The sequence below is a fragment of the Rhinopithecus bieti genome, unplaced genomic scaffold, assembly GCF_001698545.2.
Source record: "Rhinopithecus bieti isolate Rb0 unplaced genomic scaffold, ASM169854v2 scaffold_15796, whole genome shotgun sequence".
In the NCBI taxonomy this organism is placed as follows: Eukaryota; Metazoa; Chordata; class Mammalia; order Primates; family Cercopithecidae; genus Rhinopithecus; species Rhinopithecus bieti.
In genome coordinates this window covers 702675-726621 of record NW_016808858.1, presented here as the reverse complement: position 1 = coordinate 726621, position 23947 = coordinate 702675, and the positions used below count along the sequence as shown (strand labels likewise).

The following is a 23947-nucleotide window of genomic DNA, read 5'->3' as shown; positions in this document are numbered from 1 at the left end:
TTCAGTGTCTGATTCTTACTTTGGAAGCTTCCTCTCAGGGGTGTACTCCACCCTGTGAGGTGTGGGGTGTCAGACTGCCCCTAGTGGGGGATGTCTCCCAGTTAGGCTACTCAGGGGTCAGGGACCCACCTGTGCAGGCAGGCTGTACTTTCTCAGATCTCAACCGCTGTGTTGGGAGATCCACTGCTCTCTTCAAAGCTGTCAGACAGAGTCATTTGCGTCTGCAGAGGTTTCTGCTGCTTTTGTTGTTGTTGTTGTTGTTGTTGTTTAGCTGTGCCCTGTCCCCAGAGGTGGAGTCTACAGAGACAGGCAGGCTTCCTTTGGGTGCTGTGAGCTCCACCCGGTTTACTCTTCCCCGGACTTTGTTTACCTACATTAGCCTCAGCAATGGTGGGCACCCCTCCCCCAGCCTAGCTGCTGCCTTGCAGTTAGATCACAGGCTGCTGTGCTAGCAATGAGGAAGGCTCTGTGGGCGTGGGACCCTCCGTGGGCATGGGACCCTCCGTGGACGTGGGACCCTGCCGGCCAGGTGTGGGACATAATCTCCTGGTTTGCCCGTTTGCTTAAAGCGCAGTATTGGGGTGGGAGTTACCTGATTTTCCAGGTGTTGTGTGTCTCAGTTCCCCTGGCTAGGAGAAGGGATTCCCTTCCCCTTGCGCTTCCCAGGTGAGGCGATGCCTGGCCCTGCTTCAGCTCTCGCTGGTCGGGCTGCAACAGCTGACCAGCACTGATTGTACGGCACTCCCTAGTGAGATAAACCCAGTACCTCAGTTGAAAATGCAGAAATCACCTGTCTTCTGTGTCGCTCACGCTGGGAGCTGGAGACTGGAGCTGTTCCTATTTGGCCACCTTGCTCCACCCCCATCTCCATTTTTATATCTGACAATTTTGCAAAAACTTCAAGACTCGATACAGTAATTTCTCTGTCTTGATTACCACTGTATCCTCAGCATATAATAAACTGCTTCATATATAACAGGCACTTAATATATATTTGCTGATTGATTTATTCTGTCTCAATCATGTCCATTTTACTTTTTAGTACCTTTCAGTTTTTCCAGTTATCAGCAATGTCTTTTTATTATTGCTGTAATTATGTATTATATAAATATGGCCTAGAATTTTATATTTTACTTCAAACATTTGTTTCCTGGACCATAGTGTTTGCTCCTATCAGATTTGAGTAAAAATATTTCTGCTGTATTCAGCAAGAGAGTTTTCTCAAAATTATCCTTACTTTTGTACATTTCACCAATTGTCAACTCTTTGACACTTTAGATTTGAGACCAGATATCAACTTATAAAAAATAAAGTAACTTTTCCTCAAGACATGGGCCCAATTTTTCATGTCTCATTTTTATAGGTCTTTGTTATACATATTATTCAACTGTATTTAAATTATACTTTTCTGTAGTCTTTCCTTCTTCAAGTCTTTCTTTCTTCCAGTCTTCCACCAGAGTATAAGCTTGATTTAGGACAGATATAATATGTTTGTCATCAAATTTGACTTAGGCTTGGAATATAGTAGATGCTTAATAAATGTTGATGTACTTGGACTGTACTGAATTTGGTCCACTATTTTCAGATTCCAAAAGGATTTTCTAAGAATTATAAATTTCAATATTTAAGTCTAAATATGGGTAACACAACTCAATGTTAGCTATAATCAGTTTTATTATGATATCACTGGATTTTTTAAAAAGTGGTGGCCAAGGACTCCAAGATATTCTTAAAGATGCCTGAGCATTTTAAGACTCCTAAGAATGAAATGAATTAATGATGAATCTCCTTTATGCAGAATTTGCTGCTGAAATTTTACAAGTCGGCATTATAAATTTCTTGACTAATCAGAAGTTTTAAGTTTCCTATTTAAATAAAAATATTTTAACACATTATAATATACAATCAGAAGAGCACAGAAACCATGAATGTGTAGTACATTGAATCTGCATGAAGTTAACAAGCTCATTTAAACACCAACCAGATCCAGAAATAAAATTTTACCATTGCTCCACAGTGAGCAAGGTCCCAACATTCCAACTTGCTCATTCCAAGTCTAATACACTCTTCAAAAGGAACCAATGTTTTAACTTCCAATATTCTGGGTTATTGTATTCAAAATTTTATGTAAGTGGAATATGTATAATCTTCTCCTTTCCATATATTTTCTTTAACTTGGTATTATGTTTATTATATTATTCATTTTCCTTCATGTAACAGTAGTTTGTTCATTTTCATTGCTGTCTACTACTGTATTGTATAAATAAACTGCAATTCATTATCCTTTCCACTGGCAATGAACATTTTGGTTGTTATTAATATGAGACTATTTCAAATAGTGCTACTGTGAATGTAAGAGCTGAAGAAAGAGGAAAAAAGCACTAAACGCAGCTTGCAGTTAAAGACAGGTTTACTTTAGACAAAACCTTAGCCAATTTCGGTCAGGAGCACTTTCTCTTACAGACTAAGAGTGTATATTGGTTTTAGGGTGAGCGGACTCACTGCAAGTTTGGAATGTTTATATGTGTGGGGAAGTTTATGGCAGGGTTGGAATCTTTCTGGGAGAAGAGGTTATCTTGGGGCACACATCTTTCTGGCCTGGAGGGGGGTTATCTAGGGTCTAGCATGTCTCTGCTTCGGGAGGATTTTGGAATGTTTCTTGTTGGAGACGTTATTTGTGGTTTATGGTCTTGCTGACCTTAGCCCTTAAGTTGATGCTTTTTGGATTTAGATGGCTTTTTATTAAGGTGAACTTTAGAATGAGGGGCTTGTCCAAGATGGCAATGCTGCTGCTCTGCCAGTGAACATTCTTCTGTATGCATTTTGGTGTGTATTTAATAGCATTTCTGTTAGGAATATATTTAGGGCCAGAATTGCTGGGTTATATTGTATGCTTATATTCAGTTGTAGTAGATATGCCATATAGTTTTCCAATGCAGTTGTACCAACCTATACTCTTAAAATCAGCGATTGAGAATTGCAGTTGCTTTTCATTTTATACTGCACTATGTCTATCATTTTTAACTTTTTGCCATTTTGTTCTGTGAGTAGTGCTATTCATAGCTTGTATTCTCCTAATGATTAAAGTTAACCACTTTAAAAACATTCACTGGTCATTTCAAATCCTATTTCGTGAGGTGTGAAGTGTTCAATCTTCCTGACCACTTACTTTTCTATAGGATTTTCTATTTTTATATTAAATTATAGAAATTATTTATATACTTTAAATATGAGTCCTTTTCAGACTATCTTTTTGCCTATCTAGCTATCATTTTGGTATCTGTCATCTGTATACACAACACACACACACACTACAAGATCTCCTAATTTGTGGCCTACCTTTTTACTCAATTAGTGGTGTCTTTCGATGAAAATAAACTGTTAGTTATATTATGGATACCTTTAACAATTTTGACTTTAATAGTTCTTTCTATGCCCTTGTTGAGAAATCTTTCCTATCCTATGATGAAAATATCTCCTTTTGTTATTATCTAGAAGATTTATTATTTTATCATTCCTATTTAGGTCCACAATCTACCTTGAATTTTGATTTTTGTAAATGGTGTGGATTAAGTATCAAGACTCTTTTTTCATAAAGACATATGATTCACCTAGAATCTTTTTTATTAGAACATTTTTTCCTACTTCTTTGCAGTGTTGCCTTTGTTAGAAAGTAAATCTCTCTATGCATGTGGGACTCTGTTCTATTGGTCTACTTATCTATTTCTACAAATTATGTATAAGTTTCTAAAACCCTAATATCTAATAGTATATTTTTTTCAAATAAACTTTGTTCTTTATTAAGGTTATCGTGGCTATTTTTGAACTTTTACATTTCCCTACAAATTTTAGAATCTACTTACAAATATCCTCTCCACCTAAACCCCACCAAGGAAAACTCACTGGAATATTGGTTGAGATTACAATCCATCTATAATCAACTTTAAGAGAACTAACTGTACGTTATTCATTCATCCAATTTATGAATACAGTCTAACTCTTTATCAAGTAAAATCTCCCATAATTTTTCTTACATGCATGAATAGAACTTGCACATATTATTTAGGTTTATTTCTTTGTATTAAGTGTTTTTTAAGTAGTATATTTAAATTTTTAATTTGTATTTGTTTTGGATATACAGAAATTAAATGTATTTATATATGCCAAACTAGTACACATCAAATTTTCTAAATTCCTTTGTTATTTGTAATAGTGTGTCTGTAGCATATCTACAGATTATTTCAGATCTTCTAGGTAAATAATTGCATTATTCTTGACTAACGACAGTTTACTCCTTTTTTATTTATTTTCTTTCCTTATTGAACTTGCTGGAACATTCAATAAAATATTAGGAAAAAGTAGTGAGTGAAGACATCTTTCACTTATGCTGGATATCAGGAAGAAACATTTCAACGTTTTACTGTTGTGTTATCTTCACTGTAAAGACTGGCACAGATTAAGGAAGTTATCTTTTTTAGTTAGGTTGCTAAGGACATTTTATCAGAATGATGTTGAATTTGTCACGTTTTCTTTAATTTATTGACTGCATTATGTTGTTAATGTGGTAAATTAAGCTGACCAGCTTTAGAAAATTAAAATAAATTTATATGTATATACCACATTTTCTTCATCCATTCATCCACTAATAAACATTTAGGGTGTATCTACATCTTGATTGTTGTGAACAATGCTGCAATGAACATGAGGGTATATATATCTCTTCAAAATCCTGATTTTCATTATTTTGGATGAATACCCAGAAATAGGATTATTGGATCATATGGCAATTCAATTTTTAATATTTTGAGGAAGCTACATATTGTTTTCCAGAGTGGTTGCACCATTTTGCTATGGATAAACCATGAGAACACTATGCTAAGTGAAATAGCATGTCTGCCAGTCACAGAAAAACAAATACTTCATGATTCAACTTATAAGATATGACTAAAATAGTGAAACTGATAAAAGCATAAACTGAATTGTGGTTGCCAGGGGCTGGGAGGATGAGGGAAATGGGGAGCTGCTATTCAAGAAATATGAAGTTTCAGTTCTACAAGATGAATAAGTTCTAATGATCTGCTGTGCAATACTGTCCTTATAGTTAACAATATTGTACTGTACAGTGAAAAATTTATTAAGACAGACCTCTTGTTACCTGTTTTTACCACAATAATAACAATAATAATTTCTTATTCCTGGGGTATACCAAATTTGAATGAGTATTAGCATTTCCATACATTGCTGGACACACTTTCCTAATATGCTATGTGAGATTTTTCATTGATATTTATAAGAGTTTGGCCTATATTTTGTCTTTCTTTTGAAATAATTTTAATATTTAGCTATTACTGTTTTTCTGGACTTATAAAATGAAGTTTTCCTCTTTGCTTTTCCTGAAAATATTGTTGAGTATTGGTGTTATTTCTCTTCCAAAGGTGTAGAATAATTTGTTACTGAAGTTGGTGGGCCAGACTCTGTGTGTGTGTGTGTGTGTGTGTGTGTGTGTGTGTGTGTGTGTGTGTGTTTCTGGGGTTGTTTTAAATAAACTTCCATTGATTTAAGAGATACAAAATTCTTCTGTTTTTAGATTATGTTTGTTTCTGTTTCATCATTTAATACTTATGTAGGGATTTATCTATTTTATCTAAATTTTCAAATTTATTTCCATAATATATTTCACAATATTCTTTTGGCTGCCCAATTACAATTAGTTTTTAGCATATAACTTGTGCATTTCTCATTTTTTTATTATTTTTGCCAAGTGTTCATAAATGTTCATCAGTTTTATTAGTCTTTCCAAAGAATCAATCTTGACTTTAACATTTCTTTCTTTTCTTTTCTTTTATTTATTATTATTTTTTTAATATACAGTCTCCCTCTGTCACCCAGGCTGGAGTGCAGTAGCACAATCTCGGCTCACTGCAGCCTCTGCCTACCAGGTTCAAGTGATTTTCCTGCCTCAGCCTCCCAAGAAGCTGGGACTACAGGCGCCTGCCACCACGTCCAGCTAATTTTGTGTGTTTTTTTTTTTTTTAGTGCAGATGGGGTTTCACCATATTGACCAGGCTAGTCTTGAACTCTTGACCTTGTGATCTGCCTGCATTGGGCTCCCAAAGTGCTGGAATTACAGGTGTGAGTCACCGTGCCCAGCCTTTTTTTCTACTATACTTTTTTTAAGCAGTTCTCCATAAATTTTTATTTTTCCATGACCTCTAGCTTTTGGGGGGTTTAATGTGCTTCTTTTTCTCACTTCCTGTATTTTACTTTCAATAACTTTGCCTTTAATTTTTAGCAGCTTTACTATGATAAGCCTGGGTGTGAATTACTTCATATTCATTTTGCTTAGAGTCACCATACTTATTAATCTGTGTTTCAGTGTGTTTCATACTGGTTGCACATTTGGTTTTGCAAATACTCCATCATTATCTCTTCAAATATGATTTCTACTCTATTCTCTTTTCTCTTCTCCCCTGGAAAACTAACTATCTGAATTAGATGTTTTCATCATATTTTATACTTTTCTATATTCAAAATTGTGTTTTCCATTATTCAGTCTGGATATTTTCTATTCCTTTAAGATTTCTAAACTTCATTTTGGTTGTGTTTATTCTGCTGAAGCTGACACATCCATTGAGTTCTTAATTTAAATTTTTAAATGTTTACATTCTTAAATTTCTCTTTATTTTAAATTACTGCTTTCAACTTAATTCTCTGACTTTTCATCTATTCTCTTGAATATATTATTCATATTTGTATTTAAATTCACTCTATTGATTCTAATGATTGGGATGGGATTGATTTCATTGACTGTTTTTCCTGGTTTTTAATTATTTCATTCTTGTCTTTAATGCTTCATATGCCTGTCCATTTACTACTGAAATGATAGACAAACATGTATAAAAATTGTAGAGGTAATCTAAGGCTACATCTGGTTGTATGTACATCCAGAGAGAATTTGCTATTGCTTGTTTATAGCAGTTAGAAGAGAGGAAGACCATTTTAAGCTAGCTTGACAGTGAGAGTATTTGAAGCAGTTTCCATTTTTGTTGGAGCCTGTCACTTTCCAGTTCATCTTTACAACTAAAATATAGCCTCTAATGATCCCAAATAAAAACTCAAAGTGGTTTCTACATGCAATGGTTTGTTTGCTCTCAATAAAACTCAGGCTGAAATTTGATCCCCACTGTGGTGGTGTTAGGTGGGGCCAAGTGGGAGATGTTTGGGTTATATGGGCAGATCCCTCATCGATGGCTTGTTGCTCCTCTCTCATCCTGAGTGAGTTCTCACTCTTGAGAGACTGGATTGGTTCTCATGGGAATGGATTAGTTCCTGGAAGAGTGAGTGATTACAAAGTCAGAACACCTCTCAAGTTTCCCCTCTTTGCATGTGTCCACTTCCTTGTCCACCTTGTTGTGATACAGCACAAAAGCCCTCACCAGAAGCCAGAGGCATGCCCTTGACCTTCTTAGCCTGCCAAATAAAAAGTAGAATAAACCTGTTTTCTTTATAAATTACCCAGTTGGGGGCATTCTCTTATAAACAACAGGAAATGGACTAATGGACAAGTGCAATTCTTTTTTCTTCAGTTCAGTATGACTGCCTAAAGCTCTTCTCATCTTTCCAATATCTTAGCCACTTCTGAGCTTTTCAGCAAATGCCTACAAATTAGCAAAGGGTTCAAGGGAGAAAATAGTATCTGCTTCAGATATCTGTGCTTCTCTTCCCTCCCAGATATTCACTGATAAGATTTTAAATGTCATATTAGCCCAGAACTCAAAAATGTTCAAAGCTCACCTAGCGCTTTTGTCCCAACTTCTTAGCTTCTTATCAATGAGTTCAACTTCAATGAATTGTCACATACTTCAAAGGGAACGTCTTTCCTCAGTCCATTTTTTTTTTTCTCTCCAGGATCATGGTCCCCTCAGTACTGGCTGACTGGACAGCTTTCTGACCACTTAAACAAATTTAAAAAAAATTATTCAAATTATTTAGCTTTTCTAGTTGTCTTCAGAGGATGGCTTGCCTAATCTATCACAGGCAAATGTGGAAGTAGCTATTGAGTTTCTATTATGTGACTTAAAATTTAAGTCTACTTGGATTAATTATTGGGCATATGATACCTAAATTTTTCAGGAACTTAGGTTTTGACTTTTGTTTCGCTTCTTGTACAATGATTATTTCTAAAACTTAATCTGAATCCCAGTATAATTTTTGATTATTTACTCTTCTTCTATAGCTCTAAGTTTTATTTGGAAACCATATTAAATAAATGTGAGAAGTTCACAATAGACTTGGTTTCCCTGAGTGTCATGGGGATATTTTGTCAAGGAAAAACATGTTGCCTCAAAGTGAAATGTGAATGAAAATGAGTCCATTCCGTGTTTATGTACAGAAATCAAGGTCTCTTAAGCATCTTCTAATCGGTCTTTTCCATATTATTAGAGAGACTGTTACTAACAATAACAGAGCACTGAACAATACAGAGATAGACATTTTATCAGAATATTAATTTAATGGTTTAAGGCAGTTCTCTATTTGACAATTCAAGTAGAAGGAAAAAAAAGCAAGAAATTCCAAGAGGGGTATGTGTGTGTGTGTGTGTGTAGAAATTAAATTAGCTCTTCTATCTACATTTTAATGTATATAACTTTGGACACAGATTTGTATTAAAGATCACATTTCATACATTGTTCTAGTTCAGTTTTAATGTCTAGATTTAGATAGAGTGGGTTTAAATCTTGTGTGACCCTGGGCAATTTGCTGCTTTTCAAGCTACAGTTTCCTCATGTGGAATGTTAATATGTAAAATTATGTACTTCAATTTCATAAATATAGTCTTTCCTTAGCATCTGTGGGATTGATTCCAAGACCCTCTGTGGATTCTAAAATTTGTGGATGCTCAAGTCACTTTTATAATAGCTCAAATCATTATCATATAGTATTTGCATTTAGCCTACATACACACTCTTGTATACTTTAAATAATCCCTACATTACTTATAATACCTAATACAATGAAAATGCTATATGAGGCTGGACATTGTGGCTCACACCTGTAATCCCAGCACTTTGGGAGGCCGAGGAAGGTGGATCACCTGAGGTCAGGAGTTCGAGACCAGCCTGGCCAACATGGTGAAACCCTGTCACAAATAAAAATACAAAAATTAGCCAGGCATGGTGGTGTGCACCTGTAGTCCCAGCTTCAGAGGAGGCTGAGACAGGAGAATTGCTTGAACCCGGGAGGCGGAAGTTGCAGTGAGCTGAGATCATGCCATTGCATTCCAGCCTGGGCAACAAAGGAAGATTCCATCTTTAAAAAAAAGAAATAAGAAAAGAAAATGTTATGTGAAATAATTGCTGTACTCTATTGTTTAGGAATAATGACAAGAGAAAAAAGTTGTACATGTTCAGTACAGATACAACCATCCATTTTTTTTTTTTTTAATCTGGGTTGATTGATTCCACACATAGGGAACCCAGGGTTATGGAGGGCCAACTGTATATATAATACGTAGCAGAATATAAACATGAGCATATATTGCTTAGGACAATGCTTGGCAGGAAAAAAAACACTATATACATTAGCATAGTTATCATTCAAGTAATTTTTTTCATTTGCCTCACTCTAAGGTTGAAGGGAATAATTTTTCTCCTCTTTATTCCTTATATGCAGCACTCTGCAGAGAACTTAGCAAGTGCAACATTACTTATTAGATTTTGCTAAATGAATCAGTAATGTCAAATAATGCAGGAGGTTTGAGGAAAGTATGAGGAAAATATAGATTTGAAATTATGAAGTCCCTAGTGACCTGTTATGATATAAAAGAAAATAAAACAAACTGGGAGGTGAGGTTTATGTTCACTGATATCATCTTGAAGCCTGCCTTATTGCTTAGAATTTAATAGGTGTTCAATAAAAAATTACTGATTTAATATTGCATGTAGCACTGTGCAATCACCTTGATTATGCTCTCAAAGGCTGTTTGGCCTTCATAAAAGAGGCAATTAAGAAGAGAAGAAATATTTTTGAAAAGGTGAATGTTGGCCGGGCGTGGTGGCTGACACCTATAATCCCAGCACTTTGGGAGGCCGAGACAGGCGGATCACAAGGTCAGGAGATCGAGACCACGGTGAAACCCCATCTCTACTAAAAATACAAAAAATTAGCTGGGCGTGGTGGCAGGCACCTGTAGTACCAGCTACTCAGGAGGCTGAGGCAGGAGAATGGCGTGAACCCAAGAGGTGGAGCTTGTAGTGACCCGAGATTGCGCCACTGCACTCCAGCCTGGGTGACAGAGCGAGACTTGGTCTCAAAAAAGAAAGAAAGAAAAAAAAAAAAAATGTGAGTGTTATCCTAGCACAGCCATGTAACAGAATACTCTAAGCACTCTAAGCACTAGTCCCACTGACAAAAGTTTACAAGCTTAACAGAAGGAATTAGTCAAATTCAGTGGAAGATGGGTTTATAGCATGAAAACTGGAAGATCATCCTAAGAAAGGAAACTTCATGAAAAAACAGAAAAGGTTATATAAAGCTGTGGATACAATAGCTCATTCAAAGTGTTTTCTCCGTTGAAATGGATCATTTTGCTTACTAAGTTGTTGCACATTTTATACAATAGCCTCAATTTTTGCATTTCTCCAACTGGCTATAATATGATGAGAGAAACAAAAGATTGGGTAACACACAATGTAATCAATCTATTTATAAAGATATTTATCAGCTTCTCCTCTTTAAAGGATGTGTATGATGAGGAAGCATCCCTGGAGCCAGAAGACATTAAACCAGAGGACATTAAGCCTGCCATCCTAGAACCAAAATCAAGACAGGATGGATATCCCAACTATTCTAATAGGTTTCTCTTACTATCTGTTATTCTCTATAATCCCCACGTCTTTGTAAATCAGTCTATACTGACCACACCCAGAATTAGGTCAGACCACCTAAGATTTTATCTCTTCAAATATTAACAGGCATTGGCCTTCTGACTGAAGAAATGCAGAATAGAGGTGGGAAGTGAGTATTAACTTTATATTGTTGTGTAACAAATTATAACAAAATTAGTAGCTTAAAGCAAACTGCATGTATTATTTCATACTTTCTGGATGTCAGGGGACTGTGTATGGCAACTGGGTTCTCTGCTGAGGGTCAAACAGGCTGTAGTCAGGGTATTGGTGAACTGCATTTCTTTTTGGAGGCTTTGTGGAAGAATCAGCTTCCAAATACATTCAAGTTTTTGGCTGAATTTGGTGGTCTGTGGGTGTATGCTTGAGTCTTATTCTGGTGCTGGTTGTTTGCTGGAGGCCATACTCATTTCTGAGAGGCCACCTGCATTCCTTTCCCTCCATCAGGAAAGCCAACAATGGAGATTCTCCTCCAGCTCTCTCATGTCAAGTCCCTCTCATTTGAATCTTTGTTATCAGAAATAACCAGTCCCTTTCAGGACTCACCTAGTTAGATCAGATTCACAGAGGGTAGTATCCCTATTTTAAAGTCAGCTTGTTTGGAACCTAAAATACATCTTTAAAATCCTTCCAGAGAAGCACTTATCCAGATGAGTGTTTGATTGAATAACTAAGACAGGTGTGTATATCCCAAAGCTCAGCGATCTGGGGTGCCATTTTAGAATCTTACCTACACATTTTCAGACTACAATCTGATCCCTGTTTTCCAATACATGTCAGTCACTTAAATAAAATTCATCAAGACACAGTTCTCTGCTGTCATTACTGTATGTCATTACTTAGCAGGTTTATGAAGTATGAAATGTGCTAGAGTTTTGGAATTTGCAAGATCTGAGTTTATATCCCCTCTACATTTGCCGTGGGGTTTTGAGTAGGTTATTTAATCCCTCAGATTTCTTTAGTTATAAAGTTATTTAATCCTCCAGTTTCCTCAGATGTAAAAACTAGGGCTAATAATTATCTCTAAGGCCTGCAGAACTTTAGAAAAAGCCATACAATGAAAATTACCTTATGGTATACAGGTGACAAATTTCAAGTTCCTGACTTTTTCCCTTCTTTTGAATGTTCTGATATCACTCCTGCAATCTACCTCTACTTACTCTTTATGAATCCTTTGAAATGAGAAATATTGAGATTTATACACCTCAGAAATAAGTTGATTTTCAGTTGATAATGTTATCTTTTTCTCAAAATTCTAAATTTTGATTCTTTTGGAATTAACTCATTAGTGTTGACTGGGGTATATTCATAAGAACTTTAATTTAAAATTTCAAAGCCAGGCACAGTGGCAAAGACCTGTAGTCCTAGCTACTCCCGAGGCTGAGGTGGGATGACTACTTGAACCTAGGAGTTTGAATCCGTCCCGGGCAACACAGTGAGACTGTATCTAATAAATAAATAAAATAAAACGAAATAGAGTCTCAATATTTTTCCTTGATTTTCACTAGTGTATAGAGATTTGAGACTTCCTGCTCTTCCTGGGGTATAGGGAGCAATATTAATACGAAAACAGCCTAGTAGTCAGTAGACTCCCACTATTAGAATTTTTAAAAATCCCAAAATATCTGTTAAAATGCTATTGATAAGAGATTTGGCAGGATGATGATTACATGTGGGTAGAACAGCAGTTTCCATAATAATTATGTGGGTTGCAAACAGATTTTGAAAAAAAAAAATACTGAGATGCAGCCTAATGAATACGCTCATTAACCTTAATAACATCAGGTAGATAATAGAGAGGACCATTCTGCAGGGGGGAATCAACTCAGCCTTTTAGAGTCATTTTATAAGGCACATTTGACAGTGTTGTTTTCTCAATTAACAAATGAGTAGATGTAGTTATCTGAAAAGAAATCTGTGTTATTTGAAGTTTTCCTTTTAAAACCTAATTTTTAAACAAGTTATATTAAACATTTCTTGAGTATTTGGTATGTACTGAGCATTATAATAAGCATTAAGGATACAAAGATGTGCAAAGTATAAAATTTATAGTCTACTTTCGGGGAGCAAAAATAAACGTAGCTATCTTTAATACAATGACAATTGCAAAACTGAAAGCATCATGTTACCTCTATGAGAGCAGAAATCTTGCCTTCCTTGTCACCACTATATCCACACATTTATAATATTAGTTACACAATACTTGTTCAGTGAAGAAAGCAATGAATGTCACTGTATTTTAGAAGCAGAGCAGAAGGAACCATTAAGCCCAGAGGAGCTTTTTGATAAGTTGCATTCAAGCTAAATCTGTCTACTTGTTGAATTACATTTTATCAAATCAGAAAACATGTGAGGAGTTAAAAGAATGGCACTCTGTGCAGAAGGAATAGTATACTCAAAGGCTTAGGAGTGTGAAACTATAACATATCTAGGGAATAAGAATCAATGTTCTATGTCTCCGATGAACAGGATGTGTGAGGTTTGTCTCAGCAGTACCAGTTTCATCATGATAAGCATAACTAATGATTTCAGTGGGCAAGAATAACTGTGTGGGCCTAGCATGCCCCACACATAGTTACATTTCCTGACACAAGTTTAATGACCACTAACTTCTAGGAATATTCATTCAGATTCCAACATTTATAGACAGGTATTTCTCCTTTGGGTACAGAATGTACTCAGAATGTGTTTGCCTATGGCAGGTAGCACCATGGGATGCCTTCCTAAAATCTCCATGGAGTTGTAGTGTTAAGAAATAACGATGTTGCCATTTGAGAGTTCAAATAGTGAAATCCATACCTATTGTATATAATTAGTCTTCCATATAAATAAATCGAGAGATTATAAATGTAAGAATTAAGAACTTGGAAATATCCAGAATACTAATTGAGGTGATCAGAGAATAATCTTAGGGAGGCAAGACAGGAATGTAATTTTCAGTAAATAACTCGGTGACTGGAAATCTAATGATTTCTACTATTTATGGAAAGACTGAATAAAAAGGAAAGGGCATGTTTAATTTGAAGGATAAATGAGAAAAATGCAATGGACTGGAAGCTGGCAATGCCCATTCAGACAGGTCATGCCTAATGGACTGTTGACTTCTTGAGGGCATGGCCTGGAACCTACCAGTGTCTGGCACAGAGGAGGCATTCAAATGTTTAGTGAATTAATAAATTGAAATGAGTAAAATATTGAGACTGTTATTAAAGGATCACTTAATGCAATTTTCAGTGCTACATGTATTTTTCTGTTTTCTATAGCAATAATTTATAACATATATTGATAGGAAATGAAGAAAGAAAGAAAAAATTATATTGTCTGCATTTTATGGATTTAGATTTCATTAAGGGAGATAGATTTTTAAATTATTTAGCATTGCTGCCCTAACATTCCATAATCCTTAGACTTTTTTCTTCATAATTGTCTAAGATTTATTTTTACATATTCCTGTTAGCATATAGAACTCAAGAGCTTTCACACTCTAGCAAAAATAGATTGTGATATTAAGCCTATTGGTTGTTAAATCCTACCATAATTATTTTATAACTATTGGTCTGCTTTATAGTTCATAAATTTAATATAATGAATGATAGAAATAATTATAAAGTTAAAATACTTTCAGTATAAGCATACAATGATATAAGGTATAAATCTTTACAGATGTATAATTACCATTGTTTCTCATATTGTTGAGTGCCAACAGCTATTGCACTGCATGCAAAAACATACATACAATAAAAAAGAGTAGGTTAATATCGTACTGGAACCACAGGTAAGAACATTGTTAACTTGCATTTTTAACATTCAAACCAGTTGCATATGGAGATAATATGTAGAAATCCAGGAGAAACAGAAATGTGAGAGATCATATAAAGATAAATCTGAACACCACAGATACCAACTTATACTCATTTTCTTCCTTTTCCAAACAAAACTTGTTCTCTTCACATACTGTCCAGCCTAGGACATGGAGCTACACGCAATGTTGTTATTCTCCTCCCACAAACCATTAAAATGCTCCTTTACCTTCTATGCCCCACAGGTTCAGAGGTTCTACCTTAAGATTCCTATTAAATAGGGCTCTTCATTCTTACTGCCACTCCCTTAATTCAATTCTCCATTGGCTTCATTGACCATTGCAACGTATTTTCTAACTTGATTCCCTAACCTTCATCTCCAACAGCTCTGATCTGTCATGTAAGCTTTTAGCAGAGTTTATCTACTTCTCATCATGTCTTTGTATCATTTCCCACTCTAAAAGCCATCACTGGCTCCTCACTACCTGTATGACAAAGTTGGAAATCTTTAGGATGGCACAAAAGAAGATTCACAACTGATTCTCTTCAGCTCACCCTCTCATTACTTCTCTGACCTGTGCACCCTACATAGCTGGAATGCTTCGTATTTACTATTCCTTGATTAACAATTTTTTTCAATATATAGAAAACAATATTTCAAACTGCTGGTATCACTCTATTGTCCACACTTTTCAAACTTAGTTCAAATCTTATCTCCCTAAAAGTGTTGGTCAATTATTTATTCATCTGCTCTCTCACTGCATTTAGCACATGCCCATAATAATCGTTTGTATGTGGTCACTTATTTACATCTGTCCTCCTTTCTCATCCCTCCACTAGACTTGTGAACTGCTGGAGCATAGTCTCTAAAACCTATTTAACTCATGTTTCTTCTCAGTTTCAATATAATTTCAACACATAGTTGAAATTGTCAGTTGCATTTTCTTCAAAATATTCACTGCTCCTCTCCATAGGAAAAACCATGGATGCCTGTCCCATTCAGGTCAGGTTTAGCCATGTGATTTGTTCAGTCAGTGAAATGTGAGCAGAAATAACATGTGCCACTTTTAAGCAGAATGTTAAGAACAATTGTATGATTCCCCTATCATATCTGTTTTTCCTTCTACAACAGTGGTCCCCAACGTTTTTGGCACCAGGGACTGGTTTCATGGATGAAACTGTTCCATCTTATAAGGAGCGCACAACCTAGCTCACTCACAGTTCGCTATAGGATTCACCATCCTATGGTAATCTAATGCCTCTGCATTAGATCTAACAGGCGACAGAGCTCAGGAGGTAATGCTCACTCACCCAGGGCTCACCTTCTACTGTGCAGCCACGTTCCTAACAAGACACGGACAGGTACTGGTCTGAAAGCTGGGGTTTGGGCACTCCTGCTCTACACGATTGGTATGTCCCAGAAACAGACTATTCTTTTAGACTTCAAATTCAAAATGAAGATGACATAGAACAGAGTTATAGGCCATCTGCAGTGAATATAAAGGCTGAAATAAATCTCTCTTCTATACCAGTGAGATACTGGGACTATTGATTGTGACAAAATAATTTAGTCTAAGATGGGTAGACATCTAATAAATGTTGAAGAAAAGAAGGAAAATTATAGAGACCTAGGAAAAAAATAGCAGGGTAATTCAAGAGTCAATTTTGTTTTAGACAAGAACTGTCTGTTGAAATGAAGAAAAATTAAGCTTTCATGAGTTTCTTATTATGAGAAATCATAGGAATTTGGGTTGAAAGGAGAAAGGGGAAGAGTAGATTGTAGAGAAAGAGAGTATATTTTTGGTAATGCAATCTTGGGAAGAAAGTGAAAGTAAATTCTTGCTAGATTAGCATGCCCTTAAGATGTTTGCAGGGAATATTTAAAGGATCTAAGTAACTGCTAGTGAGGTGTTTTGAGAATCCAGTACATATGTACAAAGAATCCTCCTTTAGTTAAGCCAAGCTAAGTAAGTGAAGAATGCTTTTTCTATTTTAAATGTCCAAGTTATTCTGCTTCCATAGCCAAAGAAAGGCTACAAACCTGACTAAAAAAAATCCAGATTAAGATTATATGTAATTACAGCCAATTTTTATTATTCACAGTAATGTTCTATAAACATGCAGCAAACAGTAAATTAGTGAATAATGACCATTACTTCTAGAGGAAATATAAGCTTAGTTTGCTGTGAGTCTTTAGTCACAACATGTTCATCAACTAGTCAAAACATAACCTTGCTTTATGTGTGTTCTTATTTAAAGACACATTATTTAATATATATTGTTGATTCAGTAACATTGAACTTGCAGCAACTTTATTCATGCAGCTTATTTAACATATGTATTGTCTACATACAGTTATCCCTAGTCCCTTGATATTTGCAGAGCATTGGTTCCAGGACACTTCTTCCCCTTACCCCACTAATACCAAAATCTAAAGATGCTCAGGTCTCTTGTATCAGGTAGCTTAGTTCTTACTTGTAACCTGTACACATCCTCCATTATACTTTAAATTTTAGCTCTAGATTAATTATTATCCCTAATATAACATACGTGTTATATCAGTAGTCATTGTACTGTCTTGTTTTTTATTTGTATTTTTTATTATTCCAAATATTTTCAATTAATTATTGATGAAATCCGTGAATATGGAACCCACAGTTACAAAGGGCTGACTGTATTTTCTATGTATATTACAGCCATCTTATGTTTAGAAACACTAGATAACACATCAGGCTTTATTCTTGGAGGCCAAATTAAACAGTAAAATCACCAATAACACAAACCTGCAAAAGATGGCACTAAATAGATACTGAAAAGGACACTTGTTTGTAGTATGAGAACTGAAACAAGAAAGCAGAGAGTCACCCTTTTCAACCTCAGATGGGGACATGCACTTCAGTAGTCTCAAATGTGTGCCACTCTCTGCATGCCCATGAAGGACTGCAAAAATGCCACCAATATTGATTCTGGTATTGCAAATAAACTTCAGCAAGCAGTTAAATTTGTAAACACAGAATCTGTAAATAATGACGACCAACTGTATATTCAAACAACTGGAAAGAAAAGAATAAAATGGATTATGAGGAGTTGGGCAAAATGCCCACCAGTGAGAAGAGGGAGAAATTGAATGGGTGGACAAATAATAAATCTAGTAAAGTGCCTTAAATGTGGTAGATTTTTAGTAAATGTTAGTTTCCTTCCCTATCTTTATTCCTCTGTTTTCTCTTGCTTTGGTAAAATATGTGTCACCCAAAGAATTAAAGTAGTACCAGAATATTGAAGGTCCACCCTATCAAAGTAATAGAAAGCTTTAGGTGGTAGAAGGGTTTTTTCTTTGCATTTCGTTTTACTGCTGAATTTATTGCATCATACTTAGAGATGCCCTATCATCTTAATACAAATCTTAAAAACATATTTATATAAAAATGTTAATATTTAATAAGCTAAAGTCAATACACCACCCTCTAATTTAGCCAGTGTTAAACTGTTTTGGGGGGGATCAACATAGCAGATGTTACCCAAAATTTTAAATAGCATGACCCTGTTTTGTCACATAGATATTGGGATTTTCTGTTTCTATACTATCTCCTTTATCATTTATATTTTGCTGTTAATTGGCAACATCTGAAACAAAAATTATTTTAAACTCACAACTTTAACTTGTAAGACTAATAATAAAACATCATAGTTTTCTAAATTATTAAACTTACAGAAAAGATAAATACCTCAAAAAAAAAAAAAAAAAAAAAAAAAAGAGAAAAAACATGATGAGAGATGAGTAAATTATCACTCTCATCCTGACAGTTTTCTTTTATGGAAATATCACCTGCAAAAAAGTTTATCAAGACAAAGTTTTTACAATCCCCGTTAAATTCAATGAATGAACTGTGAAGGGTAAATTGGAGCCATTATAATCTTACATTTCTTATGTAATATTCATAATCATAGTGTTACATAAGAGCGAGCTAATGTTAACAAAAGGAGCAATTTAAATTCCCACTTCCTTGGAGAATGGCGCTCTGCTTGACAAACAGCTTCCTGTCCCATTTGCAACACGCCCATGCAGCTCCTTGAGTGCCAATGAGACCCACACTCTCATCTCAGTGATATAATAAACCCTCCAAAACAGAGGAGAAAATGAGGCAAACAAGCCCACTTCATTTCAACTTGTCAGCTTTAAATAAAATCTTCTGGAGCTGAAAATGGGAAACTTGAGGGAAGATAATGTGTGAAGTAACCAAATTCAACATTGGGACAAAACATACTACATTACTATTTTTTTTTCTTGATTTGCCACAAAAGTTTTGAAATTTCACTATAGGTAATTTCTAATGAAATATCTTTTGCCAAGGAGGACTTGGAGAAAAAAGGTGTTCTTTTTGTTTGTTTTATCCCTTCTCTCCACCCACGGATGCCCTAGCTAATTATCTCAAGTCATCTCAAGCCCTTATGATATCTTAATGAGTAATATATGATCTTTGGAATAACTCGCAATTATCAATATTTATATCAAAGTTGGTAGAGCAGAGCATACTGGAAAAAGTGCATGCTTTCTGTATAATTTAAATTAATTACTTACATAATACTTTCTTGGCACTGATTTTCTTATGCAAAATATTGGACCATGCTTTCTGCATAGTAAAAAAATGTTAAGGGCAAAATGCAATGAAAGTAATGTAAAAATAAATTAACATTCTGTTAAATGGAAATATTTGAATATCACTGAGGTAAGCAGTGATTGGTAGTATAAATCTCTTCCCACATCCTCTCCCTAGTACCCACTGCCCCTACCCCCAGCTCACCTCCTAACACTTTTTCCTGCTTTGCATTTAGGAGGTTCTAGCCTGTTCTTCCCCTTAGATCTCTCTATATTCCTTCTCTTCTCTCTTTGAGGTTACTCGAGATTTAGTCAAATTGTCCCTTTCCTCATACTTCTTTAACAAGCACTTGCACTTCTTCCAGGGAAAGATAGTACCACTGGATTCCAGCAGACATACAGCACAAATTGTGTATATCCAATCAGTGGCAGTGAAGAGGGACAAGTCAGTTTCCTTCTTCCTTAGATACCCTAGGGTATACCCAAATTTTACACAAACATCTTTTCATGCCTTTTGTTTTTATTTCCAATACTATGTTTCATGTATTTTCCAAATCATTGTAGAAGACTTTTTTCTTATTCAGTTATACTCTCCTCTAGCATTATAATACGAACCCTCTGATTTCAAATCCTTTTATCTTAAAATTCCTAAATAACTTTGAGTGATCAGTGCATAGAATGATAGTTATGTTGAGGAGTATGATCCCTTCACCACTTTTGATGGCACATTGTTCAGAAGTTCTTTTGGGCACTCTAATATAAAATGTGATTTCAGATGTACATTTTAAATGTATTTTAGAAATTCCATAGGAAAGAGTGTATGGACTATGGACTACAGAGATTTCAGTTTGAGGCTTGGCAAATCAACACGTAATAGAGTAACCATAATCAGCAAATGTTTTTTAAACCTATTATTCACTTGCAAAATTCGAACAAAAATGTTGTGTCACAGGATGATTAATATTAGATATGTTGGATGATATTTTTGATTCTTATTTTATGATCATTATAATTACTATTATGAAGCCAAAGAAAATACTGTATTCAAAGTTAACTTGGCCTGGCTATTAAATGTCAGTTAAAAATGTGAATGATGATATTATGCAGCTTCCATGTGTATACTATATTTTGCAACCAGTAAAATTCTGCCAGAATCTTCAGGCTATTCTCTGCAGTTTAAGGTAAGTGTAGTTAGTTCCTTTTAGCACTCTTAGACCCAAAGTTTCCATGGTGTTATTGCACTTTCTATTCTAACAAGCTGCTATATCAATAATCACCTCGGTGTAATATAGGACCATCATGTGGCCTAAGGTATCCATTTAATGACTAATCTCGTCAAAAGGAAAGCAAATTGATTCATTTGCTTAGGAGATATCTGTTCTAAGCTGAGGGGTTTTTTATTTCCCCACAGTGATGGCTGGGCTGACAGGTATGATGTGACAGATGGATATCAGCGAGAAGCTGTTGGTGGCATCACAATCAAGCTCCAATCTCCCGATGTCAAGTGGTTTGATGATTATTATCTGAAGCTCCGGCCAGAAACAAACCATCGAAACCCTTGGTTTCAAGAATTTTGGCAGCATCGTTTTCAGTGCCGACTAGAAGGGTTTCCACAGGAGAACAGCAAATACAACAAGACTTGCAATAGTAAGCAGATTTATTGTTTCATTTAAAATGCATAAGGCTAAGGCTCCAATTTAAGTAAACCATATCATGGGGATAGTGGCTGTAATTTGTTAGAGGGGAAGACTCTTACATAAGTAGAGTGGATATTACCACTTACGGTGATAAACGGGTTTTAGTCTCATTAGGAAAAACATATCAGAGCAAGTATTTAGTGATATTTTATGTGATTAGATCATTTCTATTTGTATCATTCAAAAAATTGATTGTATTTCCATAAGGCATTGTGCTAAAAAGATCACATGAACTCCAGAATGGAACTATTTCTGACATCCTTGAATACAGTGACTACATTCTGCTCATTTCTTTTATCCAGAGTAGTTAGCACAATGGAAGCAGATAGTAACAGTTTCATATATGTACAAAGAATGCATAAATGAGTGTTAAAGGACAGATTGAGTTGCTACCTCCATCAATAAACCATAAAATAGTACCATGGATTTGCTATATATAATTGTGATGTTTCAGGAAACGTAACCTAAGTAGAGCCATTCATTCAAGCATTCAACAAACACTTATAAGAGACTAAGAATGGACTAAATTTTGCTTTAGTTGTCAAGATATCAAGATGGAGAAAGCTAGTTCCTGTCCTCAAAGGTTTACTGTCTTGGAAGGGAGATAGTAATGCCAACAAAAATTGCAATTGAACATTATAAGTGATAAGATAACTAAGGGTTTAACATAAGGGTGTGAGTTAATATTATTTGTAACATGTCCAAAAAGAATCTCGATTCTAATAACCAGGTAGAGCCAGCATATACTACATCTATCTATATCTATATCTATATCATCTATCTATCAAACATCTGTGCCTGCAAAGGTTAATGTTTGTAAAAATTGATAAAGGATTTTTTTTTGGAACTGACTTATCCTACATTGTGTAAGAAGAAACCTTATATGCATTTGCATAGGAGGAAAATGCAAATTGAACGTGAAACATGTTCAAATTTTTGAATGATATAAATAGTAATAAATTATCTAAAATCTTACTAGAGTAAATACTTGCTCTGATATGTTTTTGTTAGTTGGTGGTATAGGTGCCTTTATCCATGGTGCTGGAACACCAGAATTCAGTGAGGCAGTGGGCTTGAAATCCTCGTCCATTACCCAATTCTAGTCCACAGAGAGGTTGTGACATACCAGCAACAAAAAGTGATAGAAACAGAAACAATGTAGTGAGTCATTCATAAAGCTTTCTCCCTCTGAGGTCATGTTCATCCTATGTTTCTGGTATCAGTTTGTTCTTTTGGGAAATGATGGAGATATCCAATGGTGGCTTGTGATTGTTTTTAAATGTAATTGCTTCATAAAACAATAACCCAGCAATCCCATATCAGTTCCTATTTGGGTAGAAGGGGAAGGGAGGAATGCTGGAGTGTAGCATAGTACACTGGTCAATGAAATCCAGAAAGCATTGCAACAGTGTGAGAATATGTTTGCTTCTCTCCCACTTCAGATCCTTCTTACTCTGCCCCAAATCCTCAAATGCTTACTCATTTCCTTTGTTTTCATTTTTTATGGTAAAATATGTGAGAAACAAAAGGATTGCCACTTATGGCTCACGATTTCAAAATTGTAGCTAATTTCATATTTCAACAGTTCTATCTAGTTTCTGAAGAAAGCAAATTTCTTTCCTCTCTTGAGGGAGCATATGTCTTTCTATGGTCTATTCTATGTTTGTGTACTTATTACTATATGTAGCTTCATTGGAGGAGTTCTGAAAGGTAAGGAGTAGCTATGATCTCATCTTTAGTTCCTCTTTGGTAGGAATTAGTGACAACACTAACCAGTATATTTAAGGGAATTTTTCCAGTTGACCTGCACCTTCTTTCTTTATTAATTTCTTCTTTTCCCACTGTTTTTCTTTTCTTTTTTTAATCTGAAATGCCTCCTCTTGAAAATAGTTATTTGTTTCTCTATTTGCTTGAAGTCCCGCTTAAATATAGTCTTGAAAACTTTGATTTCCATGAAAATATCATTTCTATGGAAACCATTCTGTAAAATCCTCCCTTGACCTTGCTGCTGTAGCTCTCTGTCTCTCATGTGAGCACCTTGGTGTGATCTCTCTGCTCAGAATCTGTTCTTTACTGCAGTCATGGTAAGCACCACTTAGTCCTCCCACTTGGAATCTCATCTGACAACAGATGTCATTTGGTACATAGGCATGGACACTTTATATGTATTACCTCTGTTATTCTTCTTAATGAGGGATGTATAATATCTTCATTTTAAAGATGACACGGCATGATTTAGAGAGACAAAATAAGTTCCTCCAGTCATATAACTATTAAGAATTAGAATTTAAAACTGAACTCAGATTTGTCTAGAGTTTAGCCAATAGACTAAACAAATTAAATGTAACAGATTGAAAATAACCATCAAATCTGCATTATATGTCAATATATAGATCAAAGATACAAGGAAAAATAATTCTTAGAATTATTTATGTCTTACTATGAAATGCAATAAAAGATACTCAAATATTCACTACCTGCTACTTTTGACCCTAGTTTCTTATGTAATCCAATGTCAATTGGACATTTCCTTCCTATCATGTATGAGAGTTTCAGTTGTATGAGAGTTTCAGTTGTTCCACACCCTTGTTAATATCTGTTTTTTTCTTTTGTATTTTTGACAATCTGTGAGCATGTAGTTCTATCATATGGTGATTTCAATTGACTTTTTCTTGATGTATTTCAAAGTTAAGCTCCTTTTCATATGTTTTTGGAAAGTTGGTATCCTCTTTTGTGTCTGTTCGAGACTTTTGAACATTTCTTTATTATCTTTTTAATATCTATTGTAAGAATTCCTCTATAGTATGGATATGAGTCCTTTGTCAGCTATAGGTATTATAAAATTGCCAAAAGAGAAGCTTGGTTTTTTTATTACCTTCCTATATCTCTCATTTACTACTTGTTTTCTTTTGTCCAATTTATTATTTAGTTCTTTATTCCTCCATCTTT

The 23947-nt window shown here is 35.1% G+C and overlaps 1 protein-coding gene across 2 annotated transcripts in view; it reads left to right on the top strand.

The window, feature by feature from the left end:
• The window catches only part of GRM5 (glutamate metabotropic receptor 5), a 595687-nt gene that overhangs the window by 424900 nt on the left and 146840 nt on the right, over positions 1-23947 (top strand). For both annotated transcript variants that reach the window (XM_017887662.1, XM_017887663.1), the window contains exon 4: positions 20713-20948. In XM_017887662.1, coding sequence (XP_017743151.1) covers positions 20713-20948 — 236 coding nt within the window. The remainder of the gene's footprint in view (positions 1-20712; positions 20949-23947) is intronic.